General features: G+C 34.8%; 3 protein-coding genes across 5 annotated transcripts; all 3 read left to right on the top strand.

Annotated features, from left to right (window-relative positions):
* The first annotated feature begins 18,271 nt into the window (after positions 1–18,271).
* On the top strand, positions 18,272–19,960 carry LOC125196891 (1-aminocyclopropane-1-carboxylate oxidase homolog 1-like). The gene is made up of 3 exons (XM_048095550.2): positions 18,272–18,795; positions 18,978–19,302; positions 19,388–19,960. The coding sequence occupies exons 1-3, from the start codon at positions 18,272–18,274 to the stop codon at positions 19,637–19,639; spliced, it is 1,101 nt and encodes a 366-aa protein (XP_047951507.1). The 3' UTR covers positions 19,640–19,960.
* A 566-nt stretch (positions 19,961–20,526) lies between these two features.
* On the top strand, positions 20,527–22,342 carry LOC125194343 (WAT1-related protein At4g08300-like). Its single transcript, XM_048092513.2, has 7 exons — positions 20,527–20,741; positions 20,809–20,871; positions 20,951–21,067; positions 21,146–21,380; positions 21,470–21,628; positions 21,702–21,853; positions 21,946–22,342. The coding sequence occupies exons 1-7, from the start codon at positions 20,560–20,562 to the stop codon at positions 22,088–22,090; spliced, it is 1,053 nt and encodes a 350-aa protein (XP_047948470.1). The 5' UTR covers positions 20,527–20,559; the 3' UTR covers positions 22,091–22,342.
* Positions 22,343–23,011: 669 nt separating this feature from the next.
* LOC125194342 (elongator complex protein) lies at positions 23,012–26,933 on the top strand. 3 transcript variants are annotated; one of them, XM_048092511.1, is made up of 10 exons: positions 23,012–23,103; positions 23,397–23,625; positions 23,745–23,834; positions 23,934–24,100; positions 24,201–24,247; positions 24,701–24,770; positions 25,667–25,890; positions 26,003–26,092; positions 26,299–26,374; positions 26,515–26,933. In XM_048092511.1, the coding sequence occupies exons 2-10, from the start codon at positions 23,459–23,461 to the stop codon at positions 26,694–26,696; spliced, it is 1,113 nt and encodes a 370-aa protein (XP_047948468.1). In that variant the 5' UTR covers positions 23,012–23,103; positions 23,397–23,458; the 3' UTR covers positions 26,697–26,933. The 3 variants fall into 3 exon arrangements, with proteins under 3 accessions (XP_047948468.1, XP_047948469.1, XP_088925845.1); XM_048092512.2 differs by lacking the exon at positions 23,012–23,103 and having other exon boundaries at positions 23,244–23,625; positions 25,670–25,890; XM_089069719.1 differs by lacking the exon at positions 23,012–23,103 and having other exon boundaries at positions 23,246–23,625.
* Positions 26,934–27,604: the final 671 nt, after the last annotated feature.

The following is a 27,604-nucleotide window of genomic DNA, read 5'->3' on the forward strand; positions in this document are numbered from 1 at the left end:
GTTTTGAAACGTGCTCCAGACATTATGTTTTTACTATTATAACCTTATAATGCACAGAATGCTACTCATAATGCAACACGGGATTAATTTCATAAATCTAATCTTGACCGTCCACTACTATAATCTAATGGATGTGATTAAGAAGGAAATAGTACTCTAAGGGGTAAAAGTACCTTAATGCTCCCCTATATATATATATATATATATATATATAAAGGAATGATCAAAGTCTAACTAATTTTAAGTGTATAACTAGAGAATAAATCTCAACCACAATATATCAATCCAAAGGCTAAAAATAAAGGCAACAAACCTTTCCTATTTAATTATTAAAAATAGAATAAGGGTATTATTGGAAACCAAATTTTATGGTAGAATCGCTCAATCACACAGGAATTGCTCACACAAAATCAAACTCGGCGACACCCTCCTCCGCTCCGCCATCGCTCGCAGCACTAGTAGACCTCCATGCCCGTGCTCTCGCCTCCTCCTGCTCCACCTCCTGCAACTTCATATCCCTCTCATCCATCATCGCTAGCCACTAAGAGGTCTCCGACGCCGTCGACGTGGAGCGGCATCGCAACAACAGTAGAACCCCTCTCTTCCTCAACAAATTCCATCGCGTCAACAAGATGTAGCAACACTCATGCTGATTTGCTGCAATCTTCAACGTTACGCTCATGCTCAACAATCTCCATTGTTAATTGCAAAATCTTCATCACAAGAGCTGATTTCTCTATCTCACTTGTGGATTTCACGATCTACTATATCTGTATATCATCTCAAAAGATGATTTCTCCATCGTCAATTGTCGATTTCAGGATCTGCTTGTTCAATATTTCATTACAAGAGTTTAATTCACCATCTCATCAATTGAATTATGAGTTATTGAAGATGGTGCACTTTAAGATAAAATTAGTTCACTTTACTTCACTGAAAGATCAAACATTATATTTAATTCACTATAAATATTATATGCATCACTATATGCTCAATATACTTCACAGAAATATACATAATGTCTGGATGCTGCCTTGGAATATACTTCACTATAAGCCCTAAGCACAATATACTTCACTTTAAATCCAATATAATCCACTATGAACACAATACAGTTCACTATAAAGCAAATACACTTCACTGTAAACACATTATACCTCACTATGTATAGAACATATACAGTTCACTGTAAACATAATATACATCACTATAATCATATAAGCACTTCACTGTAATCATTTTATCACTATAGAGGTAAAATACTTCACTGTAAACATTAAATAGATCATTGTAACCACAATATACTTCACTATATGCTCAATATACTTCACTGTATGCTCAATATACTTCATTGAAATGAAAAAAACAGAACACTATAAGACATGCATTATATGTGTTTGTTTTACTGCTTACAAGTCTTTAGTTCACTTATTACATGTTTTGGTTTATTTATAGTGAATATATACTTACAATGAAATTTAAATACTTTATAGTGTAGGAACTCTTGTGTACAGTGATGTAAAACTGCTCTAAAGTGATAATTACGGTCCTCAAAAAAATATTGGTAAACATTTGAATATGCTCTATATAAAAGTAAATGTGTTTTATAGTGAAGTAAATATTGATTATAGTGTACTGTTTTCCATTTCAGTGAAGTATATTGAGCGTACTGTGATGTATATTGTGCATATAGTGAAGTATAATCTGCATGCCTATAGTTTATTGCATTTTCATTCCAGATGATTTCTTACATATATTTAGTTCACTTCTTACATGTATTTAGTTCACTTTCTAATGGTTTTAGTTCACTGTTAATAAGTTTTGTTTTGTTGAAATCTTTTTTTTTCGTTCAGCATACTTATTTCGTTACAAACTTATTTTTGAGTTCACTATAGGTGCGAATTATTTAACTGCTTTATATACCCCCTCCGTTTTATAGTAGTGAAGTCATTTTGCCATTTTTGTACGCTTCATAGTAGTGGAGTCATTTCCCTTTTTTGCAAAAGTCAACACATTTGTCGTTCTTACTTTTCCCTCTCTCTTACTTTATTATCTCTATTCTTTCATCTCTCCTACTTTATTATCTTTTTATTTAATACATTCCACACCTTTTTCTTAATCTCCGGGCTGAAAAGAAATGTCGTCCCGACTATGGAACAAAGGGAGTAGTTCATTTTGAACTGTATATTGTTTAAATACATAACAAGTATTTCATTTGTGAAAAATAGCTAGTAAAAATCATCTGAAACTAAATAGCAATGAACTAAATAGATAAAATGTTTATATAAAATATAAATGTTAGTTACAGACATACTACTGAATTTAAATGAACCGAATAGGGTTTACAATGAACTAAATGAAACATGTTATGAATATATCAAATTGGTATCATCTTCGCCTTCATAGACGCCAAGCTTCCAATTATCATCTTAGCATCTGCTTTCATTGCTCTAGATCTTTCTCTTCGTCTTTATTTAAGTATATCAACAGCTTTCAAAAGATTAACAATTGTCCTATCATTTATAGACACTATAAGCATGGATCACAGACACTTCACTCTAACCATGGAATACTTCACTCTAAACACGTTTTACTTCCCTGAAATGAAAAATTAGAGCAATATAAGCATGGATCACAAACACTTCACTCTAACCATGGAATACTTCACTCTAAGCATGTTTTACATCATTGAAATGAAAAAACAGAGCAATATAAGCATGGATCACAAACACTTCACTCTAACCATAGAATACTTCACTCTAAGCACTTTTCACTTCACTAAAATGAAAAAAAGAGCAGTATAAGCATGAATCACAAACACTTCACTCTAACCATAGAATACTTCACTTTAAGCACTTTTTACTTCACTGGGATAAAAAAAACAGAGCAATATAAGCATGGATCACAAACACTTCACTCTAAGCATGAAATACTTCACCCTAAGCACGTTTTACTTCACTGAAATGAAAAAAATTGAGCAGTATAAGCATGGATCACAAACACGTCACTCTAACCATATAATACTTCACTCTAAGCACTTTTTACTTCACTGAAATGAAAAAACATAGCAATATAAGCATGTATCACAAACACTTCACTCTAACCATGTAATACTTCACTCTAAGCACGTTTTACTTCACTGAAATGAAAAAATATTGCACTATAAGCATGGATCACAAACACTTCACTCTAACCATAGATTACTTCACTCTAAGCACTTTTTACTTCACTGAGATGGAAAAACATAGCAATATAAGCACAGATCACAAACACTTCACTCTAAGCATGCGATACTTCACTCTAAGCAAGTTTTACTTCACTGAAATGAAAAAATAGAGCAGTATAAGCATGGATCACAAACACTTCACTCTAACCATGGAATAATTCACTCTAAGCACGTTTTACTTCACTGAAATGAAAAAATAGTGGACTATAAGCATGGATCACAAACACTTCATTCTAAACAAAATATTCTATATGCATAATTTACATCACTCAACTGCAAAAACAATACACTAACGTGTGAATATCCTAGTTCACTATTAACATAATATACTTCACTCAAATCTCAAATAAGTACATTCGCATACTAATATACTAGTTCTATAACAGCCCGCCCTCCTAGGGTACAATAAATGCGGCGGCTGCTACCCGAAACCGACTCCCAAGAAGTAAACATAGGTTAGGGTTTCATTTAAAGAGTATTGACCAAAAGAATTGAAGGAGATATCAGAGTATTTAATGCAACAACTTAACCTAGAAGTTCAAAAGAAGATAGATATCATAAATGAGAATCAAAACCTTAAGAGAACGACAAGGTATCCAAGACAAAATCACAAGAAAAGACTAAGGCTTCAGACCGAAAGCAAGATGCAAATATTCCAAAAAGAAATTCTAAAGAGTATCAAAAATTTCAGCGGAAAACGACCAAGAGAAAGTATAGCTATGTATGAAGACACAACTACGCTTGAAGTTCAACATATCCTTTTTAATTTATTAATCTTCTCAACACCCGCCACCACTCGTCATCATTCAACCTGCACATAAAGAAAACACATGCAAGACTGAATATTTTGAAATACTCAGTGAGCTCGTTGCCAAAACATTTTATAAGTTATGCCACACTTACCAAGTGAACTCGAGTTTTCAGCAGTTATAAAAAAATATCACGAGTATCACAAAATTATATTTTCCATAGACTGGCCAGTCAAAATAACCTCCCATTTTCTCATAAATTAACAATCATTCCATGGTGCGACGAAAGTGTGGCCACACTTTTCGCCCACGAAACCGGCCGACTAGCAAGGACGACTCTCGATCCCATCGTGTACACAGCTTGGTAGGGCTTGCGGCCCATACTCAGACCCGAATTCGTATAAGCAGATCAGATATCACATTAAAACAAACATAGGTATGGCATAACAGTTAAACCACCCTTATATCTCCCAACAACATTTAGATAAAATAATAAAAGAGAGTTTTTAGAGTAAAGCCCACCTCGACTGCTTAGTTTTCAAGTAGTTTCGCTTTTCCGTTATCTGGCTTCGCAACCGAGGTTTCACCTTTAAATTCACATAGGCACATATTCACAAATTAGGTTCAATTATGACACTTAACTTATGCATGTCTCGTTACTTCCCTCTTTCCCATCGACTCATCCTAAACTTCATAACTTATATATTTCAAGTCACACTCATCATAATTTACTAATTTCAAGTCACGCTTATCATACGTACATATATTCCTTAGCATCTCAACCCTAGATCTATCATCATATGTCATGCAAAAGTATTTAGCCATCAAGCACACACTACACAACACACACTTCAATACACACACCCACACGCATAACACACACGCACGGCACACACACACCTCACACACTCTCGGCACACACACACACACACACACATGTTCCCATATCCCTTCTTATCCCTTTTTCACTCAATTAATATACATGAAGGTCCAAGAGTACCGATTAAATCGGTTGGAAGAAAAAGAAAAGAAGGGGTAGAAGAAGAATAAACATAACTCTTAAGCAAAAATACCTTTTTAGAGAAAATCAATCGGTAGAAACAAAGTAGAGACTTGGTTCTTCAATATCCTCGGATTAAACTTCGATTTCTTCTCAAAAGATGAAGGATTTATGGAGTAAAGTGGAAGAAAATTGAGAGAGTGTATGGGGAGGGAGTTTTCAAAAATATGGGGCTAGGGTTGGGGTTTTGGTTCTTATTTATAGAGTCCAATGAGATCTTTAGGTAATAAGAATAGAATATTTGGTAAGATCTCATTCTCCCAATTAAATAAATAAATGAAATAATATTGTGAAGTAGGGAAGAAGAATGAACAAAAATAGAAGATGGCAATATCTCCTAATTTTCGAAAATTAGGCTAGGTAATTAGCCATGGTTTTGTTTTTGGTATTTTTCCATATAGAATAAAATATCATGGAGCAAAATAAAAATAAGGAAAATCCTCCATGAAACAAGGTAGGGGCCGATTTCTATGCCCTTTAAATAAGGCATGGGTCTCTCGAATATTGACTAAAATAAAGTAAGGCAAGATCTCTTGAAGTATGGAAAGATTTGGTAGAATAATTAAATTCTAGGTATGGAAAGAAATCAAACAAGGGATTAACTAAAATAAAATAATTCTTTCCTTCCCATAATTAAGTGATTTTCGAAAATCACTAAGGTAACAAGGGGCTCGATTTTTCTCAAGAAGAATAAGGAATAATTGGGACTTGGATTTAATTGGATAAATATTCCAAGAATTAAATTAAATCCGAAAAAAAAATAGAATTCCCTCTTTACAAAACAAGGGGGTTCGAAAATATCAACAAGAATTAGGGTGACAAGTATTTATGGAAATTTTCTCCTAATAATCTCACTCACCCTTAGATAATTAATTTACCACATAATTTCACAAATAAATCACATGCTATATCATTAAATCAATAAGTTTGACTTTTCAAACTTTCAAGACAAAACCCTAGACTCAAATCAATCATATCACCTCGTGAAATAAAAACATTCTCGATTCCACGTCATCAACAATTAATTCTAGGGCTCAAAAATTAGGGTTCTAAAATCCGGGATGTTACAAGTTCACTATAAGTACAATATACATAACTCAAATGCCAAAATAGTACACACACATTTCAATATACAAATTCACTATAAACAAAATATACTTCACTACAAACGTGATATACATCGCTCAAATGAAAAAAAACAGTAAACTCACATAGCAATATACTAGTTCACCATACATACAATATATTCACTATAATGACAATATATATTACTCAAATTTCAATGCAAATAAAATATACAAAACCAAAAATAAATTTCACTGTAAATCCGTATAAGTTTACAGATATCTCACACAAATTCCTTGAATTGCAACATTTGCACACCTTTTTCTTCTTCTCCAATGTAAATCATGTTCCTGTTGGGACTACCGCAGCGGAAGACACGGAAACCAAACAGGTCCTAGAACGGATCTATTTAGGTGATTATGCATTCGACTCCAATTTCATGCAATATTCATAGATCTATAGATATAACATCAAATAAACACATAATCATGCAATTTGATGTAGATTCGATTGTTACCTCATTTTGATCCATCATAGGATCGAAGTTGCTAGCTGCACCACCCGGAGATCCTTGGTTTATCGACTGTGAATCTTCCAACCTATTCCCTAGTCCTTGGCTATTCATCCGTGTGGGCGGATCTTGAACAACCAAAATAGTCTTGATGAGATCTAGGAGGAACACTACACCAATCTATCTATCTCGATTCAATTCTATGGATTAGAATGAACAAGACAAGAACATACCAAAAACCCTAGCTCCCTATTACTTGGAGGCTCGAAAATCGAGCCAAATGAGGGAGAGAGAAGCCACGCTAGTGGCGGCTAGGGTTAGGGTTGAGAGGTGTGACTTGTGGTGTGCTAGAGTTTCCACATCTCATCACTATTTATAATGGACTTGTTGGGCTAGGTTGGGGATCCATGGAATGACTTAAGTGTTGGGCTCACCCATTAGATAAATTACTAATTAAATCAATTGACCCATGATTTAATATATTATCAATGGAATATTATTTTATTCCACTAAAGAATAATATTGCACTCCCACTTAAATCACCAAATTACAAATAACTTGGGTCCATTTTATTTTATAATATTTCCCGCGTTTAAGATTATCTTGATCCGTCAATTTAATTCTTTTGTCTGCTATGTAACTAGAATTAAATTAATTCTCCAAAGAGTTTTTCTAGTTTGAAACTTTATTTATTATTCGTGGAATAAATTCCAACTGTGCAGTTTTCTGAATAATAAATTCCTCTTTCAAACACCTCTTGGGGATCACCCCTTAGGGATCATACCACACCGGGCACGCGAATTCTATGAAATAATATTCCAATACCTTCATGTTATTCAATTACTACCACCCAAGATATCATGAACTTGAGTTACCTACAAACTCTCACATATTGATAAGTCGAAGTGGCGTTTGATTGAATAAACAATATTGATATTAATATCATAGACTAGAAAATACTAAACTTTCTTGAAATATATTCTTTCAGTAGATAGCAATAAAGAATACATTTTGGATTAGATCCTTTCAGTGCTTTACCACACCGGTGTTACTAATCTCATCTTAGGTAAGAGAGAATTATCACAAACACCGCAACCGTTCCAATAGGTAGCCAAAGCCTATCTAGGTTGTGAATACGTTTTTCTTCTTACTAGATCTGGCCAAGTCCCCTACTGGAAAACTCATGAGGAGATTCATCGAATTTCCCTACTTGACCTTCTTAGTAAGAAGCCTTAGACTTGTTTATTATATTTCAATAATAAACCATTTATATTATATTATTTATTCTCATAAATAGGTAAACAAGTGGATGTGGCGTTTCTCGTATACATGCACAAGCTGACTGTACAAAGGCATGTACGCTCGAAGCATATTTTAGTATACAAACCCCAACAATCTCCCACTTATACTCAAAGAATGCTTTCGAGTATACCAACCGCTTTATTGGCCTTGTTATACACATTCACACACATTTTCTCCCACTTATACTCAAAGCAGGCTTTGGCCACTATTTACTCAAAACTATAATTCTTTAAAAGAATCTACCAACATAGTTTTCTAGAGTACATAAAACGAAAATATACTTGTAATTTATAACCTTAATTCTTGCTAAGGAGCACGATTATTTGATCAAAATATTTCTAGGCCATTTGATCCAGTGGAATAATTTTATGTGCCTTTCTCAAGTGCACTTATACATATTCCTCTATCAAAATCCACTATTTTGATCCTTCTGAATTTCTACTAATTAAAGTAGATTACTTATAGCAAATATAAAGTTTTAATCATGTCGAATATGATTCCCAAAACTTTAATTATATAATAACAACCTAATTTGGTATTATCCTTGCTATATAATTTGTGATGTAAATTTATGCATGAACATAATTACCTCATCACAATGACTAATTGGAAATTAGTCCTTATGACAAAATAAAACCGAATGATTGCATTCTTTGTTTTATAGTCATAAATTCCAAGAGTTCATTTATTTAACCATTTGTTGTGATCTTTAGAAATACTTTCTTTGGAAATCCAAAAGCAATTCTAATTTTAATAGCTAACTTGGAAATGTCTTTTAATGTTATTAGAGTCTTAGAAAGTGTGCAATTCATCACTTCTTTCATTCTAGGGTGTGAACCCTTTTAACTCTATCAAACATTACCTTAATTCCATTTATGAATATTCTATGAGACAAAATTTAGCTCCCACTTTTAAAAGTAGAAAAATACTAGTCTCAATATTCTTTAAGGCTAATAAAACAATTTAAATAGTGCTTGAAGTTAAATTCATCCTAGTTTAATAAAATGAGCTATGAAGCTCTTATTAAACACTTAGAATTTAATCATTCATTTAAAAAAAGCTCCCACTATTTTAATTATCATTTTCACAACAAAATAAATAAATATCAACTATTTAAATAGTTAACTCTTGGCTTGGAACATTAAAATAATTTTAATGTGCACACTATGTTTACTATACAAGAATTTCTAGTATTTATAATAAATACTTATCTTGTTTCTAGTTGAATTTAATTTACTTGTCTTGTAATCAATTATTGTGATTATTTTTCTTACACCTTTATTTGAACAAACGTGATCATTAGATCATTTTATTTTGTATTGAATCCATGTCGAACATTAATGTTCTATTGACTCATCAACAAAATAATGGTTCAAAAGACTTAAGGATTAAAGAAACTTAATAATCAATATTTCTAGAAGAAAACTTCATAATAATTGAATCAACAAATTTAATCACAAGTAAACATTTTGATATGAACCATGTTACATTTGATGTCATAAATTATTGGATGATCAAAACTTCATTTATCTAATAATGCAAGCATTATAAAATGACATCGATAATCCAAAAACACAATTGATAAACTAGGAATAAATTTCCATATCAATAATCCATATGATATCAAAACCAAACAATATAAAAAACTCTTAGAATTCAACAATGTAAATAAAGCAAAATAAGACTTTCATTGTTCAAAAACATAAATGTCATGGCTAGATCAAGATCATGTCTTCCTCCTAATCACATTGGGTTGGCTCGAACTCTCTGCCATGTCAGACTTACGTCTTAGGTCAGTGGAGTTATTGACCATCCCACCCTCCATCTTCCTTATCTGGACTTGTGCCTCAATGAGCTTGCTTGAGAGTACTAGAAGAGATGTTGGCCAAAGCTTGTCCATTATCTCTTTCTTTACATTCTCATAGCTCTTTGGAAGTCCGTCGAGAATCATGAGTAGTTGGGTTTCTGGGCCTATTTTCCCACCCAACTCCTCGAGCCTATCAAAACCATCAACCATTTCCACGACATAGTCGTTAATGTTTTGGTTCTCCTTCAAGACCGTTCTCCTCAAAATGTTCACCACCGATCTCATGAGACACTTGGTGGACATTTCATCAAACCATTTAGGTTCTTCAATCAATGACCTGTCGGGCTTGTCAACCTTGCCAAGAGCATTGCCGACCGAGGCCAACAAAAACTTCTTGACATGACCGCTCGCGGTATCCCATCGATCACAAGCATCCTTTTCCTTGTTTGATATGTAATAAGCAGAGGGGCGATCCTTAGTGAAGACCAACCTCAAATCACTAGCCAATTGATCAATGTCAAGTCTCCTTTTCCAATCCAAATAAGAATCAGAATCACGTTCCTTCGATTTAAGGATCGCACTATAAACTTCCCAAGTAGTAAACATCTTTCGTTCAAGCTGAGAATAAAAACCAACAATATAAACATGTAAAATTTCAAGGAATTGCAAATAACCACAAAACAATTCATCAATTTTACATCCACAAAAATCAAGCACAAACGTTCTTCTACTAGGAAGCCGAGTCTTATTCATGCAAGAAATTCATTATTTTTACTGGCCACAATGTCGACAGATAGTCCAGAGACCATAAGAATGGCATGGCTGACTAACAATGCTAAAGCGTATAACCATAAAAATAAGCACTAAGGATTCTTTACTTGTGCGTGAACTCCTCTAAAGAAAGGTCGAACCGGACAAGCACCTCCTCCTATAGCTCCCTCTAAGCATTATTAAAATACAATCCTTATAATTTCGCAGCAATATTGCTCCGGTAAAGACCAGTCGCGATATTACTGAAAAACTAATTTTACGATTTTAATAACCTTTATCTAGAGAAGTCCAAACTTACGAACTGGTAATGTTCCTCCCGTAAAGACAGGCCGGTCACTACTTCTCACTAAGACCAATTTTATGGAGGCCATATACAAACGTGTTGTAATTATCGCTTCATATTTTCTTGTTGGTGGTTTTAATAGTTTAATTATCACTTAAGCAGATAAGGCAGGTATCCACATTCAAAGAATAATTAAACATGTGCTAGCTATGCATGCAAGGCAATAAGTACATAGCCGATGCACGAGTTAAACTAGATTTTAACAAATAAAATCATAACTCAAATTAAATATCCATCTTTCATCAATAAAACATGTAAACACATTTACAAAAGGTTCACATAAACATAATGACGAAACTTGATCATTTAATTAAGCATCTAAAATAAATAGATAGAATAAAATTCTATCTTCGCACAAACAAGATTATCTAGACATTAAGTCCAATCTTAAACAATCATACATTATTAGTTAAAATAACGTATCTTGATTATTAGAGTTACCTTTTAATACTATTAGGATTTACTTAGATAGAATTAATCCATCCTTATCCTAAAATTAATGTCTAGGTATATATCATAAAAGATTAGCTAAGTCTTAATTTAAAATGCCCACTTGGATATATAAATCCGCATTTATCCAATTAAGACTAAATCCATTTAAAACACACCAATTAAATTTGAGAACTAAATTTCTCATAGCTTTCATAAAATCACATGACAAGAAGAATCTTATTACATCTTTAATTCAAAATGATGTTTTCTAGATGAAATAAAAATTCACCTTCATAAAAATTAAAGACAAAATTCAACTTAAATAAATAATTAAGGATTTTAATAGCAAAATTAATGCTCTATGAATTTTCATACCTTTAAATCACATTTGATGTTATCTAGATGAAACAAATTCACCTTCATCAAAATTAAAGATAAAAATTCAAAATTTAAACTAGGAATTGAATTCCAATTAAAATCCAATTAATCATTTAAAACTTTAATAATTTAGGATTTAAGTAGCATGTTAATGCCAAATGAATCTTTCACTTCTTTAATTAAACCGATGTTATCTAGATGAAATAAAATTCACCTACATCATATTAAAGACAAAATTCAAACTAGGAATAAGATTCCAATTAAAATCCATCCAATTATTACTCATGTAATTTTTGAAATTTTCAAGGTTTAAAACAATTGAAAAACTCATGTCTTTTCTTTAGGTATATTTCTAGGAAATAATTCCATAACACACCAAATTTAAAATATAGACAATTTTTCAATTAAACCTTAAAATTAAAAACATGAAAGCATATTAAGAATATTTTCTTTAAAATTCTATCCAATTAAGGAAAAGCCAAAAAAATAGATCAAACAAATATTGAATTTCCTTATGTTAATTATCATGATATTATCTAGATGGAAATAATCCACCAAAATCAACTAATTAACAAATTTAATCAATTATTTGACTAATTAGCAATTTTAAAGAAGGTAAATATTCTCTTTTTAAATTAGAATCTTGATTTAATGACAAAATCATTCTAATTGACGCAAGATATTTTAATTATTCTAGGTTTAGGATTTTAAACCACAACTATAAATAACTTGTGCCTTACGAAACGAAAACACGAAAACGAAAAACAAAGACGAGACGACGATGCAACCCAAAACCCTAATTAGGGTTTGGGCCGCCACGGGCCTCGCAGCAGCCGCTGCTGCCGCGCCCGACCTCCGCCACCTCTCGCGGCTGCTCCCACTGCAGTAGCCGCCGCTGCCGCTGCCTGCCGCAGCCCGAAGGCGGCGCCGCTGCTGCTGCTGCCCGCCGGCGCCCGAAGACGACGCCGCTGCTGCTGCTGCCCCTTGGAGACGCCGCGACCAGCCACACGGCTGTGCAGCCGCTGTCCGGCTTGCTGCCGGAGCTCCTGTGACTGCAGCGTCGCTGCTGCCTGCCCGGAAAGCAAGCTGCCACTGTCCGAAGACCATGGCTGCTGCCCGGTGAAGACGGCGATGTCCCCAGCCACTCCGATCAGCCGTGACTGCCCAGAGACGACGTCTCTGCCGCTGACTTCCTGAAGACGTCGCTGCCATGGCTGGATCAACAAGGATCCATGGCTGCGGCCTTCGTCGGCGCCGCTGCTGCTGCCCGCCGCCGCCCGAAGACGACGCCGCTGCTGCCATGGTCGCCTGAAGACGACCTCTCGGCTGCTGACCTGGTGAAGACGCTGACCGTCGACGAGGCAGACCGCCATTGCCCCTTCTCACCGGATCTGGATCGGCGATCCCCGATGAAGGCAACCCGGTTATAGAACACATCTAGGGTTTAATCCCTTGCGTTTATTTATTCGTTTTCAATTAATTAACTTGATTCATCGCGGTCGCTACGCTTGACCGCGATCTTAAATCTCAATTAATTGTTTCTTAATTTGTAACAATCTTTTATGTTCATATCAAATATGCATATTTAAACATCTAGCTTTTTAGCAATTTAAATAGATCTAGCATATTAAGAACATAAAACTATAGATCTATGAACACTTGCTTAGATCTAGAATATTCTTGTGAAAAACTCAAATAAAATTCGAGATTCATAATATTCTTTCATCGATCCAAGTATTCAATCATGGACCACTTTATTTCTTGATTCAAAAACATATATTCACTTAAACACATACATATATGTAATTACAAACATATAATCTAGTATATATTACTTAGAATATATAGATCTAATGATGTTCATCATAGATCTAGAATATTTTTGTGAAAAACTTGAATAAAATTCAAGATTCATAATATTCTTTCATCGATCTAAAACATCATATCATAGATCCAAAAATAAAATCAAGAAAAAACATAGATCCAACACATATTGCATTATTTTCGAAAATCCAAAGTTTTAACACTATAATTTTTGAAAAATTCAATTAATCAAATACATAATCAGAGCCTAAAAATTGGCTCTGATACCAGTTGTTGGGACTACCGCAGCGGAAGACACGGAAACCAAACAGGTCCTAGAACGGATCTATTTAGGTGATTATGCATTCAACTCCAATTTCATGCAATATTCATAGATCTATAGATATAACATCAAATAAACACATAATCATGCAATTTGATGTAGATTCGATTGTTACCTCATTTTGATCCATCATAGGATCGAAGTTGCTAGCTGCACCACCCGGAGATCCTTGGTTTATCGACCGTGAATCTTCCAACCTATTCCCTAGTCCTTGGCTATTCATCCGTGTGGGCGGATCTTGAACAACCAAAATAGTCTTGATGAGATCTAGGAGGAACACTACACCAATCTATCTATCTCGATTCAATTCTATGGATTAGAATGAACAAGACAAGAACAAACCAAAAACCCTAGCTCCCTATTACTTGGAGGCTCGAAAATCGAGCCAAATGAGGGAGAGAGAAGCCACGCTAGTGGCGGCTAGGGTTAGGGTTGAGAGGTGTGACTTGTGGTGTGCTAGGGTTTCCACATCTCATCACTATTTATAATGGACTTGTTGGGCTAGGTTGGGGATCTATGGAATGACTTAAGTGTTGGGCTCACCTATTAGATAAATTACTAATTAAATCAATTGACCCATGATTTAATATATTATCAATGGAATGTTATTTTATTCCACTAAAGAATAATATTGCACTCCCACTTAAATCACCAAATTACAAATAACTTGGGTCCATTTTATTTTATAATATTTCCCGCGTTTAAGATTATCTTGATCCGTCAATTTAATTCTTTTGTCTGCTATGTGACTAGAATTAAATTAATTCTCCAAAGAGTTTTTCTAGTTTGAAACTTTATTTATTATTCGTGGAATAAATTCCAACTGCGCAGTTTTCTGAATAATAAATTCCTCTTTCAAACACCTCTTGGGGATCACCCCTTAGGGATTTAATCATACCACACTGGGCACGCGAATTCTATGAAATAATATTCCAATACCTTCATGTTATTCAATTACTATCACCCAAGATATCATGAACTTGAGTTACGTACAAACTCTCACATATTGATAAGTCAAAGTGGCGTTTGATTGAATAAACAATATTGATATTAATATCATAGACTAGAAAATACTAAACTTTCTTGAAATATATTCTTTCAGTAGATAGCAATAAAGAATACATTTCGGATTAGATCCTTTCAGTGCTTTACCACACCGGTGTTACTAATCTCATCTTAGGTAAGAGAGAATTATCACAAACACCGCAACCGTTCCAATAGGTAGCCAAAGCCTATCTAGGTTGTGAATACGTTTTTCTTCTTACTAGATCTGGCCAAGTTCCCTACTGGAAAACTCATGAGGAGATTCATCGAATTTCCCTACTTGACCTTCTTAGTAAGAAGCCTTAGACTTGTTTATTATATTTCAATAATAAACCATTTATATTATATTATTTATTCTCATAAATAGGTAAACAAGTGGATGTGGAGTTTCTCGTATACATGCACAAGCTGACTGTACAAAGGCATGTACGCTCGAAGCATCTTATAGTATACAAACCCCAACAGTTCCGACAACAAAATTCCGCATCTCCAACTTCATTTTCCCTCAGCCGTCGGATGGAGCAGCTGAGCGACGCGATCATCGCCTTTTCTCCTCTGTCGCTCTCCGCTTTCCTAGTTTGAAGCCATTGTCGGAGGAAACGAATGAAGAAAACACGGCGAGAAATGGAGGACGTAGCGCCAGAAATTGATGGAGGAAAGCACAGTGATGAGCCCTAACTATGCGACGACGAGGAATGGAGGAAATGGCAGCTGGAATGGAGGAAATATGACGAAGAATGGAGGTCACGGTGGCGGGACCCTATGTATTCGACGGAGAGAGAAGGAGATTTAGAGAAGAAATAGACGGAAATGTTCAAATGAGGGAAATAGAAGACCCACCTCATTTAAATTTAGCAAAATGACCACTATACCCCCGAGTGAACTAAATTATTCATATAGTGAATCAAAACCTAAATATAATGCTAGAATTCTAAAAGGAATCTTGGCCCTTAATGTCTTGATCTTGTGGCTGAGATATGTTCTCTGGTTATATACTTAAGAGGTACTTGTCCTATATCACTACTCTCTCTCTATATATATATATATATATATATATATAGAGTTGTAATCAATGTCGAACCCTTCTTAAAGACCGAACTAGAGAACAAATCTGAGCCATAAGATCTAGTTTTTTGATGAGATATGTTGCTGTGTAAATTTTTTTCGCTCTTCATTACAAGCCAATTTTACCTCATTATATAGGTTTATTACTTCATTCTGTACGTAATACATTGAAACTACAATATGTTTTTACTTGCTTCAAGTAGGATTTGAAATGATTCAACATATGTTTCGTTCGAATTCATTGACATGAGTTTTTACTTTATTCACATTAAAAAAATGCAATTTATTCAAGTGAATTTATTACTTCATTCAGAAACGTTATTACTTCATTGTATAAGGTTTTTACTTCATTCCATAGGACTTCAAATGCTTCTACACATACTTCATTCATATAATGTATAATATAATATTCCATGTGTTTATTACACCATATCAGCGTCGTAGCGGTGGTGATAGATATTGTAGAGAGAAAGAACGGCACGCGACGGTGAAACTTCATTTACGTACTAGAATGAAGTAATAATCCTATTAGAATGAAGTAAAAACCTACCGGAATGAAGTAATATATTCTGGAATGAAGTTAAATATTCGTAACGTGTTAGTATGACTTATTTACCTTCGGATGAATAAAAATTGACTGGTGATGAAGGAGAAAATAATTTATAAATTTGTGAATCTCATCCATAAAAAACTAGATCTAAAAACCCTAATTTGGTATGGTTCGGTGGTTCGGTCTTTAAGAGTGGGTTTGTGGATAATGGGACTCTCTCTCTCTATATATATATAGAGTTGTAATCAATGTCGAACCCTTCTTAAAGACCGAACTAGAGAACAAATCTGGGCCATAAGATCTAGTTTTTTGATGAGATATGTTGTTGTGTAAATTTTTTTCCCTCTTCATTACAAGTCAATTTTACTTCATTGTATAGGTTTATTACTTCATTCTGTACGTAATACATTGAAAAACATGTTTTTACTTGCTTCAAGTAGGTTTTAAAATGATTCATCATATGTTTCGTTCGAATTCATTGACATGAGTTTTTACTTTATTCACATTAAAAAATGCAATTTATTCAAGTGAATTTATTACTTCATTCAGAAACGTTATTACTTCATTAGATAAGGTTTTTACTTCATTCCAATAGGACTTCAAATGCTTCTACACATACTTCATTCATATAATTTATTATATTATTCCATGTGTTTATTACACCATATCAGCGTCGTAGCGGTGGTGATAGATATTGTAGAGAGAAAGAACGACACGCGACGGCGAAACTGCATTTACGTACTAGAATGAAGTAATAATCCTATTAGAATGAAGTAAAAACCTACCGGAATGAAGTAATATATTCTTGAATGAAGTTAAATATTCGTAACGTGTTAGTATGACTTATTTACCTTCGGATGAATAATAAAAGACTGGTGATGAAGGAGAAAATAATTTATAAATTTTTGAATCTCATCCATAAAAAACTAGATCTAAAAACCCTAATTTGGTATGGTTCGCTGGTTCGGTCTTTAAGAGTGGATTTGTGGATAATGGGACTCTATAGAAATATATATATATATATATATATATATATATATATATGTATGTATTCAGGTCAGAACGCTAAGTATAAGTAAAACTCAAAACACTTGCAGTCCATTGGATCATATGATCTAATGGTTAGATTAATGCCACGTGTCATCTAATAATGTAGAATTTTAGACTAATAATGTAGCTCGGATAATAATGTAGCATTTTAGTTTAATAATGTAGCATTTTAGTTTAGAAATGTACAGTTTTAGTCTTACAATGTACATTTCTAGTCTAATAATGTACCTCGCCTAATAATGTAGATTTTTAGTATCATAATGTAACAAATCACAGCCATCCAATCTAATGATCCAAGGGCTGTGATTTGTGCTGTGCTTTATGCTAAGATGCTGTAAGGACCCTAACACACCCCTATATATATATATATATATATATATATGGATCATAAGAAACTCATGCATCACTTTCATATAAAATTAAAAGGATAATATTTCAACTGATCTGATCCGATATGCCTCCCATAATCGCCGGTCAACAACTTATATTCAGCTTAAATAAATCGAGATGTATTATTAAATACAATTTAGACATGTGATAAACTCGTACTAGCCAAAATAAAAATATATATGCCAAGTTAGTTGTTGCATCAATTAAGTCCATATTTCCCTGAATCTTCAACCAAGTGTGATGTATCATATAAGATTTATGAAAAAGTAAACCATGTAATTAATTAAATATAATCCCTGGCTGTCCCCACACCTCAGGCCATCTTCTATTCTTCTATATTACTACTAGTACTTAAAACTAAATAGCAAAAAGCAAGAAAAAAATGGCAGATTCATCAGCTATAGATGAGCGAATTGAAATGCTGAAAGCTTTCGACGACACAAAAGCCGGCGTGAAAGGCCTCAACAATGCAGGCCTCTTCAAACTTCCAGAAATCTTTGTGAGGCCACCGGAGGAGGTGGCTGCGGAGCTGAAACACGAAAAGGCTCAAGTTCAAGTTGAAGTTCCCGTGATCGATCTGAGCAGCGTGGACGATGCCGGAAGGCGTAAGCAGATCGTTGAACAAGTAAGAAGTTCTGCTGAGACATGGGGATTTTTCCAAGTGGTGAATCACGGGATCCCTCTCCCTGTTCTTGATGGAATGATCGATGGCGTCCGCGCTTTCATCGATCAGGATGTCGACGAGAAGAAGAAGTACTATTCGCGGGATATAACCAGAAGCGTCCGATATAACAGCAACTATGATCTGTTTCAGTCCAAAACTGCAAGCTGGAGAGATACGTTGAGCATTTCGGTTAACTCTGCCTCTCATCTCCTCAATCCTATGGACTTGCCCCCTGTTTGTAGGTATCATTGTCGATCGGATATTAGTTTGATATTGTTTGCTTTGGGCCAAAACCACATGAATTTATTTTCGAGCCACAACACCACTTTTATACTCCTAGTATTGTATATTGCTTCCAGCTTTCCACTAGCCCAACAATATGTTTAAACATATTAAAACTGTGATATGTTTTATGATTTTGTAGATATTCAACAGTTGAATACTCAAAACATGTGGAAAAGTTGGGAAATATTGTGCTGGGGCTATTATCTGAGGCACTTGGACTAAAAACTGAATTCTTAGGAGACATGGAATGTTTAAAAGGGCATCGTCTCCATTGCCACTACTATCCAGCATGCCCTGAGCCTGAGCTTGCGATCGGATTGATGAAACATTCGGATAGTGGATTCCTCACAATTCTTCTACAAAATCAACTGGTTAGCGGACTCCAGGTTCTGTATGAAGGTCGGTGGATTGATATACAACCGGTTCAAGGAGCTTTAGTCATAAACATTGGTGATCTTCTTCAGGTATTTATATTAGTGGAGTAGTAATAACTTTTACATTGCAATTTTCACCCATTTATTTACTACTACTAAATTATGTTTGAATTAGTTGGTGTCGAATGGGAAATTCAGAAGCAATGAGCATAGAGCGATAGCAAATCGCACCGGTCCAAGAATTTCTGTGGGGTGTTTTTTCTCTGGACCTATAACTAACTCGAACAAGATCTATGGCCCTATCGACCAACTCATTACACAAGAAAATCCTGCACTTTACAAAGAGATTGTGCTTTCTGAATACCTAATGAAGTTCCTCTCTACTGGACTCGACAACTATCGTGCTCTTGATTATTACAAGCTCTGAACATGCTTGCTAATGGATAAAGAAAGCATCAACCCCTCAACTTATATATGTATATATGGAGTACCTGTAATATAGTACTCTGATCTTTTCAATATTTCAATAATGTTGTCAATAAGAAATGAGGGTGCAATAGTGTAAAAAAGACGTTTAATACTGTATTAATTCGCTCAATTTCAGATTTTGAGCCATAAATATGTTGTAATTTTGTTTGATGAATAGATATTATATGTTGTAATTTTGTTTAGTACTGTATTAATTCGCTCAATTTCAGATTTTGAGCCATAAATATGTTGTAATTTTGTTTGATGAATGGATATTATATGTTGTAATTTTGTTTAGTACTGTATTAATTCGCTCAATTTCAGATTTTGAGCCATAAATATGTTGTAATTTTGTTTGATGAATGGATATTATATGTTGTAATTTTGTTTAGTACTGTATTAATTCGCTCAATTTCAGATTTTGAGCCATAAATATGTTGTAATTTTGTTTGATGAATGAATATTATATGTTGTAATTTTGTTTAGTACTGTATTAATTCGCTCAATTTCAGATTTTGAGCCATAAATATGTTGTAATTTTATTTGATGAATAGATATTATATTGGAAATATAATAAACAGAGAAAACGAAATATGATAAAAACTATAATTACATAGAAGAATCCCACACTCAATTGAATAAACTTTATATACCCAACAGAAAATTTGTTAAATAGTCACGCACATATTGTTCCCTAGCAAAAATCTGAAAAAAAAGCATATCTCATTTCACCATAATATTCTTACATCACACGGAACAGGATGCCAACTGCAATATGCAACAAGAATCGAGACCCTTTTATTCTTTCCCCCTCTTGGCTCTTGTTATATGTATGCTGCGTATGATACGATATGAGGCAAGTAAAACACAAGACGAGCCATGGCCACCTTGGTCTCTTTCAAGCCTCACATGCTCATGGTTCTATCTCAGATAGGCTATACTGTGATGTATATCATCACTGAAGCTTCCTTCAACCATGGGATGGATCCCTCCGTCTATGTCACTTACAGGCACATCGTAGCCACTCTTGTTATGCTGCCTTTCGCCTATTTTATGGAGAGGTACGGAACTCTATTCATGCATTCGCAATTCTCAGATGGATGATATTTTTTTGGTTTTGTTGTGCAGAAAAACTAGGCCAAAGCTGACAAAGGCTATATTCGTTGAGATTTTCGTCCTTTCTCTACTCGGGTGAGGATCAAAATGTCTGATTAATCCATTCAAGAACATATAATAACCATAACTAAGTTGTTCGCCGTGGTTGCTGCAGGGTGAGTTTAACTCTAAACATGTATTTCACAAGTTTGAAGTACACATCTCCAACACTGCTGGCATGTATGGTTAATACCATAGCTTCCTTGACATTCGTACTAGCAATTATACTCAGGTAAATACTTTTAACATACTTATATACATGTGTAATTTAGAAATTAATATGGCCTAACGCGGATTGATTTATGGGCAGATTGGAGGTTGTAAATATCCGTAGCCCCCGTGGGATTGCAAAAATCCTAGGTACAGGGGTGTCGTTGGCAGGTGTGATGACGATGACATTGTATAAAGGAGGTTCACTCAGAAAAATAGGAGATGCACTCATTCATATAAATGGAAGCACATCAGTCGTTCACGAGAATTGGTTGAAAGGATCACTTCTTGTAGTTGCAAGCTGCATAACATGGTCCATTTGGTACATCATGCAGGTTACTATCTAAATATTTTGACAATTCATAAGCTAGAATGAATATTCTTATTCTGTGTAAGTTGGTTATGAATTATGATTGTGCTGTAGGCATATACTTTGAAACGGTATCCAGCGCAGTTGTCTCTAACAACATGGATGAATGCTGTTGGAGCAGCACAGTCTGCTGTATACACGGCGGTCGTACAACATGAACGATCTGCATGGACTATTGGCTTCAATATTGATATCTGGTCTACCTTATATGGTGTAAGGCTCTATTATTTTGCCAGTTATTCTCCGACGATTATAGTAAGTAACAGTTTCTAGTGTAATGGAGCAGGGAGTAGTCATTTCGGGTGTGGTGACCTATGTGCAGCTGTGGTGCATGGAAGCTAAGGGACCGGTCTTCGTCACTCTCTTTAATCCCCTTTCCACACTGCTAGTTGCGCTTCTCTCCTATTTTGTTCTTGGTGAAAACCTATATATTGGAAGGTCAGATCTCAAAATTTTAATCTAATCTTGTCTAGGTTTAAAACAAGGGAAAAAGTTATAGTAGTACTAAGTGATTAGCTCTGTTTTTGCAGCATAATCGGTGGTGGTGTTGTAGTAATTGGACTATATTTGCTTTTATGGGGTAAACAACATGATGAATCACAAAGGAAAGAGACTGAAGATTCCAAGGCACCAATCTTCTCCCAAGAGGAAAATAATTTCAAAGGAGAAGCATAGATGTGAGGTGGATCCAAAGAATACTTCAGCATCAAGATTGACACAAATTCTAATATCATATTGAAAAGTAGCATAGATGTTTTGCTAGGCATGTTACGCTTGTTTAATTCAAGGAAGTGTCTTAAGAATGAACTTCGAATAGTGTACATAATTTGTAAAATGAACCGGAATTATTAGTCACAGACATACTAATTAATACGGTAAATTGGGACTCCTAATAGCGGAAATATAAAATATCTTTTTTCTTGTTCTTTTGATTTTGTCAAGATTAAACAAATTACTTTTTTAACAACCGGTATCACAACCACATCGTAGGTTTCGGTTCGGCAGGATCGTGAACGGCTGATTTTAAATCGTGAACGAGCTATGTATGAAATCTACACCTTTATCAATATCTCTCTTGAGTTTTTTTATATCCTTATGCCTTAGAATTAGTATTGATTTTTTTGATCGAATTCCTCCATAACCAAAAATCATCAAAAATGCATATATGTTTTGTAGGACCAAAATATTTTTTGAGACAAATTTATAAGAGCATCCACAATGGCTCCTGGACTAGAACGGGACACCTCTTGCCACATTATCTTGACTAGAAATTGCCTACCATATTACTAGGACACCCAACTACACAACAGCGGACTAGGAACTGGACTAGCACTGGAACTAGCCACAATAAATAAAATTAAAACAAACTCATATTATAAAATACATTCAAGCAAATACGGAATTAAATTTACGACACAAATACGAAAAAATGCAATCATTTTATTTAATTAAATAAAATTCCGCTGGCCGGTGGCTTGCCGATTTCGAGCCTGCAACGGCGGCTAGCCGGCCGGCTAGCAGATCTACGAGCGAGCCACCATTGCGGATGCTCTAAGACTACTTTTGGAAACTCCACGAAGTCGTAAAAATAAAAAATATAAACCTTTAGCCCACCCTCTTTCCAAAGTACTTCTTCTTAAGCCGCTTCGTCTTCATCTTCCTCCTTGCAGCAAGTTGTTTTCTTCGTGGTAAGTTTTTCTTTTTCAATTCTTCTTGTTTCACTTTCTCAATTTCGAAATACAAAACAATTATGGCCTTCTGTGCAATTTTGAAAAGTTTTTGGGTTTGTGAAGAGTGCACATACCCAAAGGTGCGTTTGGTTTGTATTATTGAAAAAATGCAAAATGCGTTTTGCGTCATTTGAAGCTTCTATGAAATATCATGAATCTCATACCCCACTCTCATTCTTTGATGATTCCAACCTATATACCTCGTTTCCATTGTCTGTGTGTTAAATTCCCTTTCCTCGATTTCGCTGTAGACGCTTTAAACCCTCAAACCAGGGTTTAAACTTTCCATTTTAGCACACTATCTCTCCAGCACATGGCCGAATGGATTTGCAGGACGCTGCGAGACGGCGGCTTAGAAGGGGAGCATGCCCCCGCTCTCACCATCAACGACTCAATCACCTGCTCCTTAGGTTCCTTTGTCTTCGATCACATCCTCTCTCAGCTTTCCTCCTTCATTCACTCCCAAAAATCTCAATCAAGGTAACTCCAAACCTAAAAATGATCTCTTTGATTCATTGTTAATCCTATGTATATGCGTGTCATTTGCAATTTTTCCTCGTCCTGAGATTGTGCAATTGCTTGATTTCCTGTTTCGGCAGTGGCATTGTGTTGGTTGCATTTTCGCGGAGTCCTTTGTACTATGAACAATTGCTGAAGAGCAAAGGATACAATGTCTCTGCAAGTACATGGTTTGAAATTGGATACATTTTTCAATGTATTTATCTATAATTTGGTAATTAGATGAATTATTGATAAGGTTTTGCTGTCCTTGTTTGGAACTGTAATAGGTTTATGATTTTGGACTGTTATACGGATCCTTTGGGTTGGAAGAGTAAGCTCGCGAATAGTGGGAGAATTGCCAACGACTCTCTTGGATCTTCCGTGACAGTTAAATTGTGTAAAAATGTTAAGGACTTGGATGAGTTATTGTCATTGGTTCTAAATCGAGGAAAAGGTAATCATACTGCTCGACGATTTTTTTGCTGTTTCTGTAAGGTGTAATATAAGTAGTTGGTTCATGCTATAACACAATGTTGTTGGATTTGGTGTGGCAGAATTGTCGTTAGATGGGAAAGGAAGGTTCATGGTTGCCATAGATTCGGTAATATGGTTCTTTGTTCAATATTGTTATTGTTCAAAATTTGGGAAACAATTTGTAAATATGGATAATGGAATTGAATAGCTTTGTAATGCTGAAATTGCATGCATATACCACAACTTTTTGACATGTATCAGTGGACAGAAAAATGCAATATTTTGGTTCTTTAATGTATTGCAGCCATTATGTCAGAGTAACATTTTGAAATCAAATTCCTTTTCAACATTGAGATCTCTTACTCAACCAACTGTAAAAGAGTTTCACATATATAGTGGAGCATTTTCTTGATTTCATTCATTTGGAATTGTTTGCCTTAAGATGAGGTGCAGAAACAAGTTGGGTGGGAGCCCAGGAGGGTTTCCTCTCATGTAAATTTAAGAATATCAGTTAATCAACATGATATTGCCCGCTAAACTTATGCTTGAATTTTGGACTTGCTTGTGATTTTGTTATCAGGTTAGTGAGATGCTAAGACATGCATCAGTTTCGTCAGTTGCGTCACTCTTAAGCGAACTTAGGAGTCATGGTATGTAATTTTCTCCCTTGTAACCAGCTAGAACAATCAATTTGATCTACACTGATGTTTCTGTGTCCTACCTGAATCATTTGTATTTATAGCACACGTTAATTTAGTTTTCATGTTGGAGCAAATTTACAGTCATAAAGCATAGGTTCGAAAAAAACTTACTTTTGTATATGAGTTTAATCACATATCCATAAAATCTCTATAATAACCTTTGCTTGTGATTAGTAAACTTCATCTCAAGATCTTCTTTATTTGTTATTTTGTTTCACAAATTTCAGAATTTGTCTCTGTGAAATATGCTGAGCCGCATTATTGTCTCTATTCTATGATGCAATGGCAACTAAGACAGCAGGTTGCAAATGTGGTGATCAAACAAACCTAAAATACTATCAGTACTAATTCCATGCTAACTTATTTATACTTTAAACTTCTACACTATAACAGCATATTTGAACTATTAAATGTAACCCTGTAACTCCAGGAAAACCAAAATTCACTAGAATTAGAAGGCTTAATTTGTCAGGTGGGGGTTAGGTGAGTGTGTAAGGCAGTTGGTGGTGTGATGCAAGTGAAAGGTGGTCTTACCTCTATTTTGGAGTGCAAGTACTCACCCTACATGAGTTGTAACATCATCATTTGGTTGCATTGGCTCATAAATGCAAAGGTGATCCTTTGTGTTATTCATGATAGAATGATGGTATGTTGTAGTTTTGTTTTCACTAACAGATTCAGTGTGACAGCTAACAAGGGAGAAATGTGTTGGGGTTTTTTTTTTTGAGACAAGCTATTGGCACTTGGATAAATTGACTCCTGTGTTGCATGGCCTTATTTTCATTCTTTGTTGCTTGATCATAAATCCAACAAAAATACCTTCTAAATTTTTTATTTTTTATTAGAAGGCCAAGTTTCTAGCTTATTCTGGTTAATACATTCGGATCTTCATGAGACCCGGGCTACTGCTGCTCTTGAGTATATATCGTCTATGAAGGCTACTGTAGCGGTTCAACCAATGGATGGACTGAGGGGAAATTCTGCGAGCCTCTCCTTGATGGAAAATAACTTGAAAAGAGGAAAATTCAGTGTGCACGTTAAACGTCGAAATGGGCGTGTTAAAACTATGGTACCTCTCCCCCCCCCATCATGTATCAGCATGTGTTTTGTTTTAGATATTTGAGCACTTCCAATCTCCAATATCTATGGTACTTAAACTACAAAGAACTATTTTCTGTTAGGTTGAAGAGCTCTATGTTGAGAATTCAACTGTCAATTTTACACCCTTTTCTACAGAAGGCGAAGTAATTTCTCAAAGCCTTGTGCCTAAGGTAAGTCGATTTTTTTCGCTTAGAAATTATTATACAGTTCCCTAGGCACAATGTTCATGAAGTTGCCTTTACTAATTAGCTAGTAGGAGTACTTAATAAAGTACTCATACAGATTGAGATGACAAATGCAGGCCAGCATATAACTAAGGAATAATACAAGTGATTTGTAGATGTTCATATGAAAAATAAAGGGTTTCTCTTTTCAGGTCCAGTTCAATTTACAGTTGTCTGAAAAGGAGCGAAATGACCGAGCAAAAGTGGTCCTTCCATTTGAGCACCAAGGTACTGATTAATCTTGAATTTGTAAATGATTCGTAATGTCATTCCTATAGACTTAGCTTCATAAAACTAGGGGAAGGTGAATCTGTTAAGCCTTCAATTTATATTTATTTTTACAGTCACCATAATGTTTTGCTTCACAGGCGATGGCAAAAACATTCAAATATATGATGGTAGGAAATCTCTCAATGAGAGCAAAGGTGACAGTGAACAAACTTGTTTTGAGAAGGAAGATTCTGGCAGGGGGGAGATAATCTATTTTCGTGATTCAGACGACGAGATGCCTGATTCAGATGAGGACCCTGATGATGATTTGGATATATAATTCAGACTAGGATAACTAGAGCCTTAAATTCATGATTTGGATATATAATTCAGATTAGGATAAACTAGAGCCTTAAATTGTGTGTTTTCTTCTTATGGTGATATTTGAAATCGTACTGGTTGCAGATGCTGTATTAGTCTATCCACTCTTGACATTGAATAATACTCCTATATTTAAGATTCGAATGCTTCTCTGTTTCGAAAAATCCAATCTGGAAATAATATTATGTTTGTTCCATCTTTTTGTGAGTTGGAATTCCTATTTGTTTTATGCATTTTTTTGGTTTGTGAGTAGGTACTATCCCTATGTGAACTTAAAGTCAATCCTTCCCATACGACAGGGCAAAGTTGAAGACTTTCTTTGGGGATACAAGATTCTGACACTTTTGCCATGAAGGATCTGTCTCTCACTAAAGTCGGTATAAATTGCCATTGACTGTTGAAACTGAATCAGTGTTACTCCAATCTTGCCTTTGATGATTTTGCTGAAGTGTAGAATGAAAATGAAAGAGTGGTGGGGTTATGACTACTGGGGATATGTGTGGATGAATTTCCTTCCAATCTGATTTCATTTTAAAATTACTCATGTCGTGCCGTTGATTTAGCTGTTGAACATTTCCTTACATCCTCACCATCGCGAGCTCTGGATACCAGTTGATATGACTCAAATTTGAATGTAGAGGATTGGAAGGAAATTATATTGATATGAACGAATAGTAACCAATACAAGAAAAGAATATATACACACACACAATCAAGAAAAATAATGAAAAACGAAAAAGGAAGTCACACCCAAATGATTATGTATAGTGCAGATATATACATGATTTGGAATCATAACTTATATAAGTTCAAATGAGTGATACAATTATCAAATCAATTAGACAGCTAAGTGCAAAAAAACTTTTT

This window comes from Salvia hispanica, chromosome 4 (genome assembly GCF_029641045.1).
Source record: "Salvia hispanica isolate PSC_SH4W2 chromosome 4, Shi_PSC_v1, whole genome shotgun sequence".
NCBI classification, from domain to species: domain Eukaryota; kingdom Viridiplantae; phylum Streptophyta; class Magnoliopsida; order Lamiales; family Lamiaceae; genus Salvia; species Salvia hispanica.

Bases quoted from the DNA above. Each gene is read 5' to 3' on its own strand.
- LOC125194343 (XM_048092513.2), top strand. From the start codon at position 20,560: ATGGCCACCTTGGTCTCTTTCAAGCCTCACATGCTCATGGTTCTATCT. The intron at 20,872-20,950 runs GTGAGGATCAAA...TGGTTGCTGCAG, and splicing joins TTCGTCCTTTCTCTACTCGG to GGTGAGTTTAACTCTAAACA. The intron at 21,629-21,701 runs GTAAGGCTCTAT...GTAATGGAGCAG, and splicing joins TCTGGTCTACCTTATATGGT to GGAGTAGTCATTTCGGGTGT.
- LOC125196891 (XM_048095550.2), top strand. From the start codon at position 18,272: ATGGCAGATTCATCAGCTATAGATGAGCGAATTGAAATGCTGAAAGCT. The intron at 18,796-18,977 runs GTATCATTGTCG...ATGATTTTGTAG, and splicing joins GACTTGCCCCCTGTTTGTAG to ATATTCAACAGTTGAATACT. The intron at 19,303-19,387 runs GTATTTATATTA...TGTTTGAATTAG, and splicing joins ACATTGGTGATCTTCTTCAG to TTGGTGTCGAATGGGAAATT.
- LOC125194342 (XM_048092511.1), top strand. From the start codon at position 23,459: ATGGCCGAATGGATTTGCAGGACGCTGCGAGACGGCGGCTTAGAAGGG. The intron at 24,771-25,666 runs GTATGTAATTTT...ATTTTTTATTAG, and splicing joins AAGCGAACTTAGGAGTCATG to AAGGCCAAGTTTCTAGCTTA. The intron at 25,891-26,002 runs GTACCTCTCCCC...ATTTTCTGTTAG, and splicing joins ATGGGCGTGTTAAAACTATG to GTTGAAGAGCTCTATGTTGA.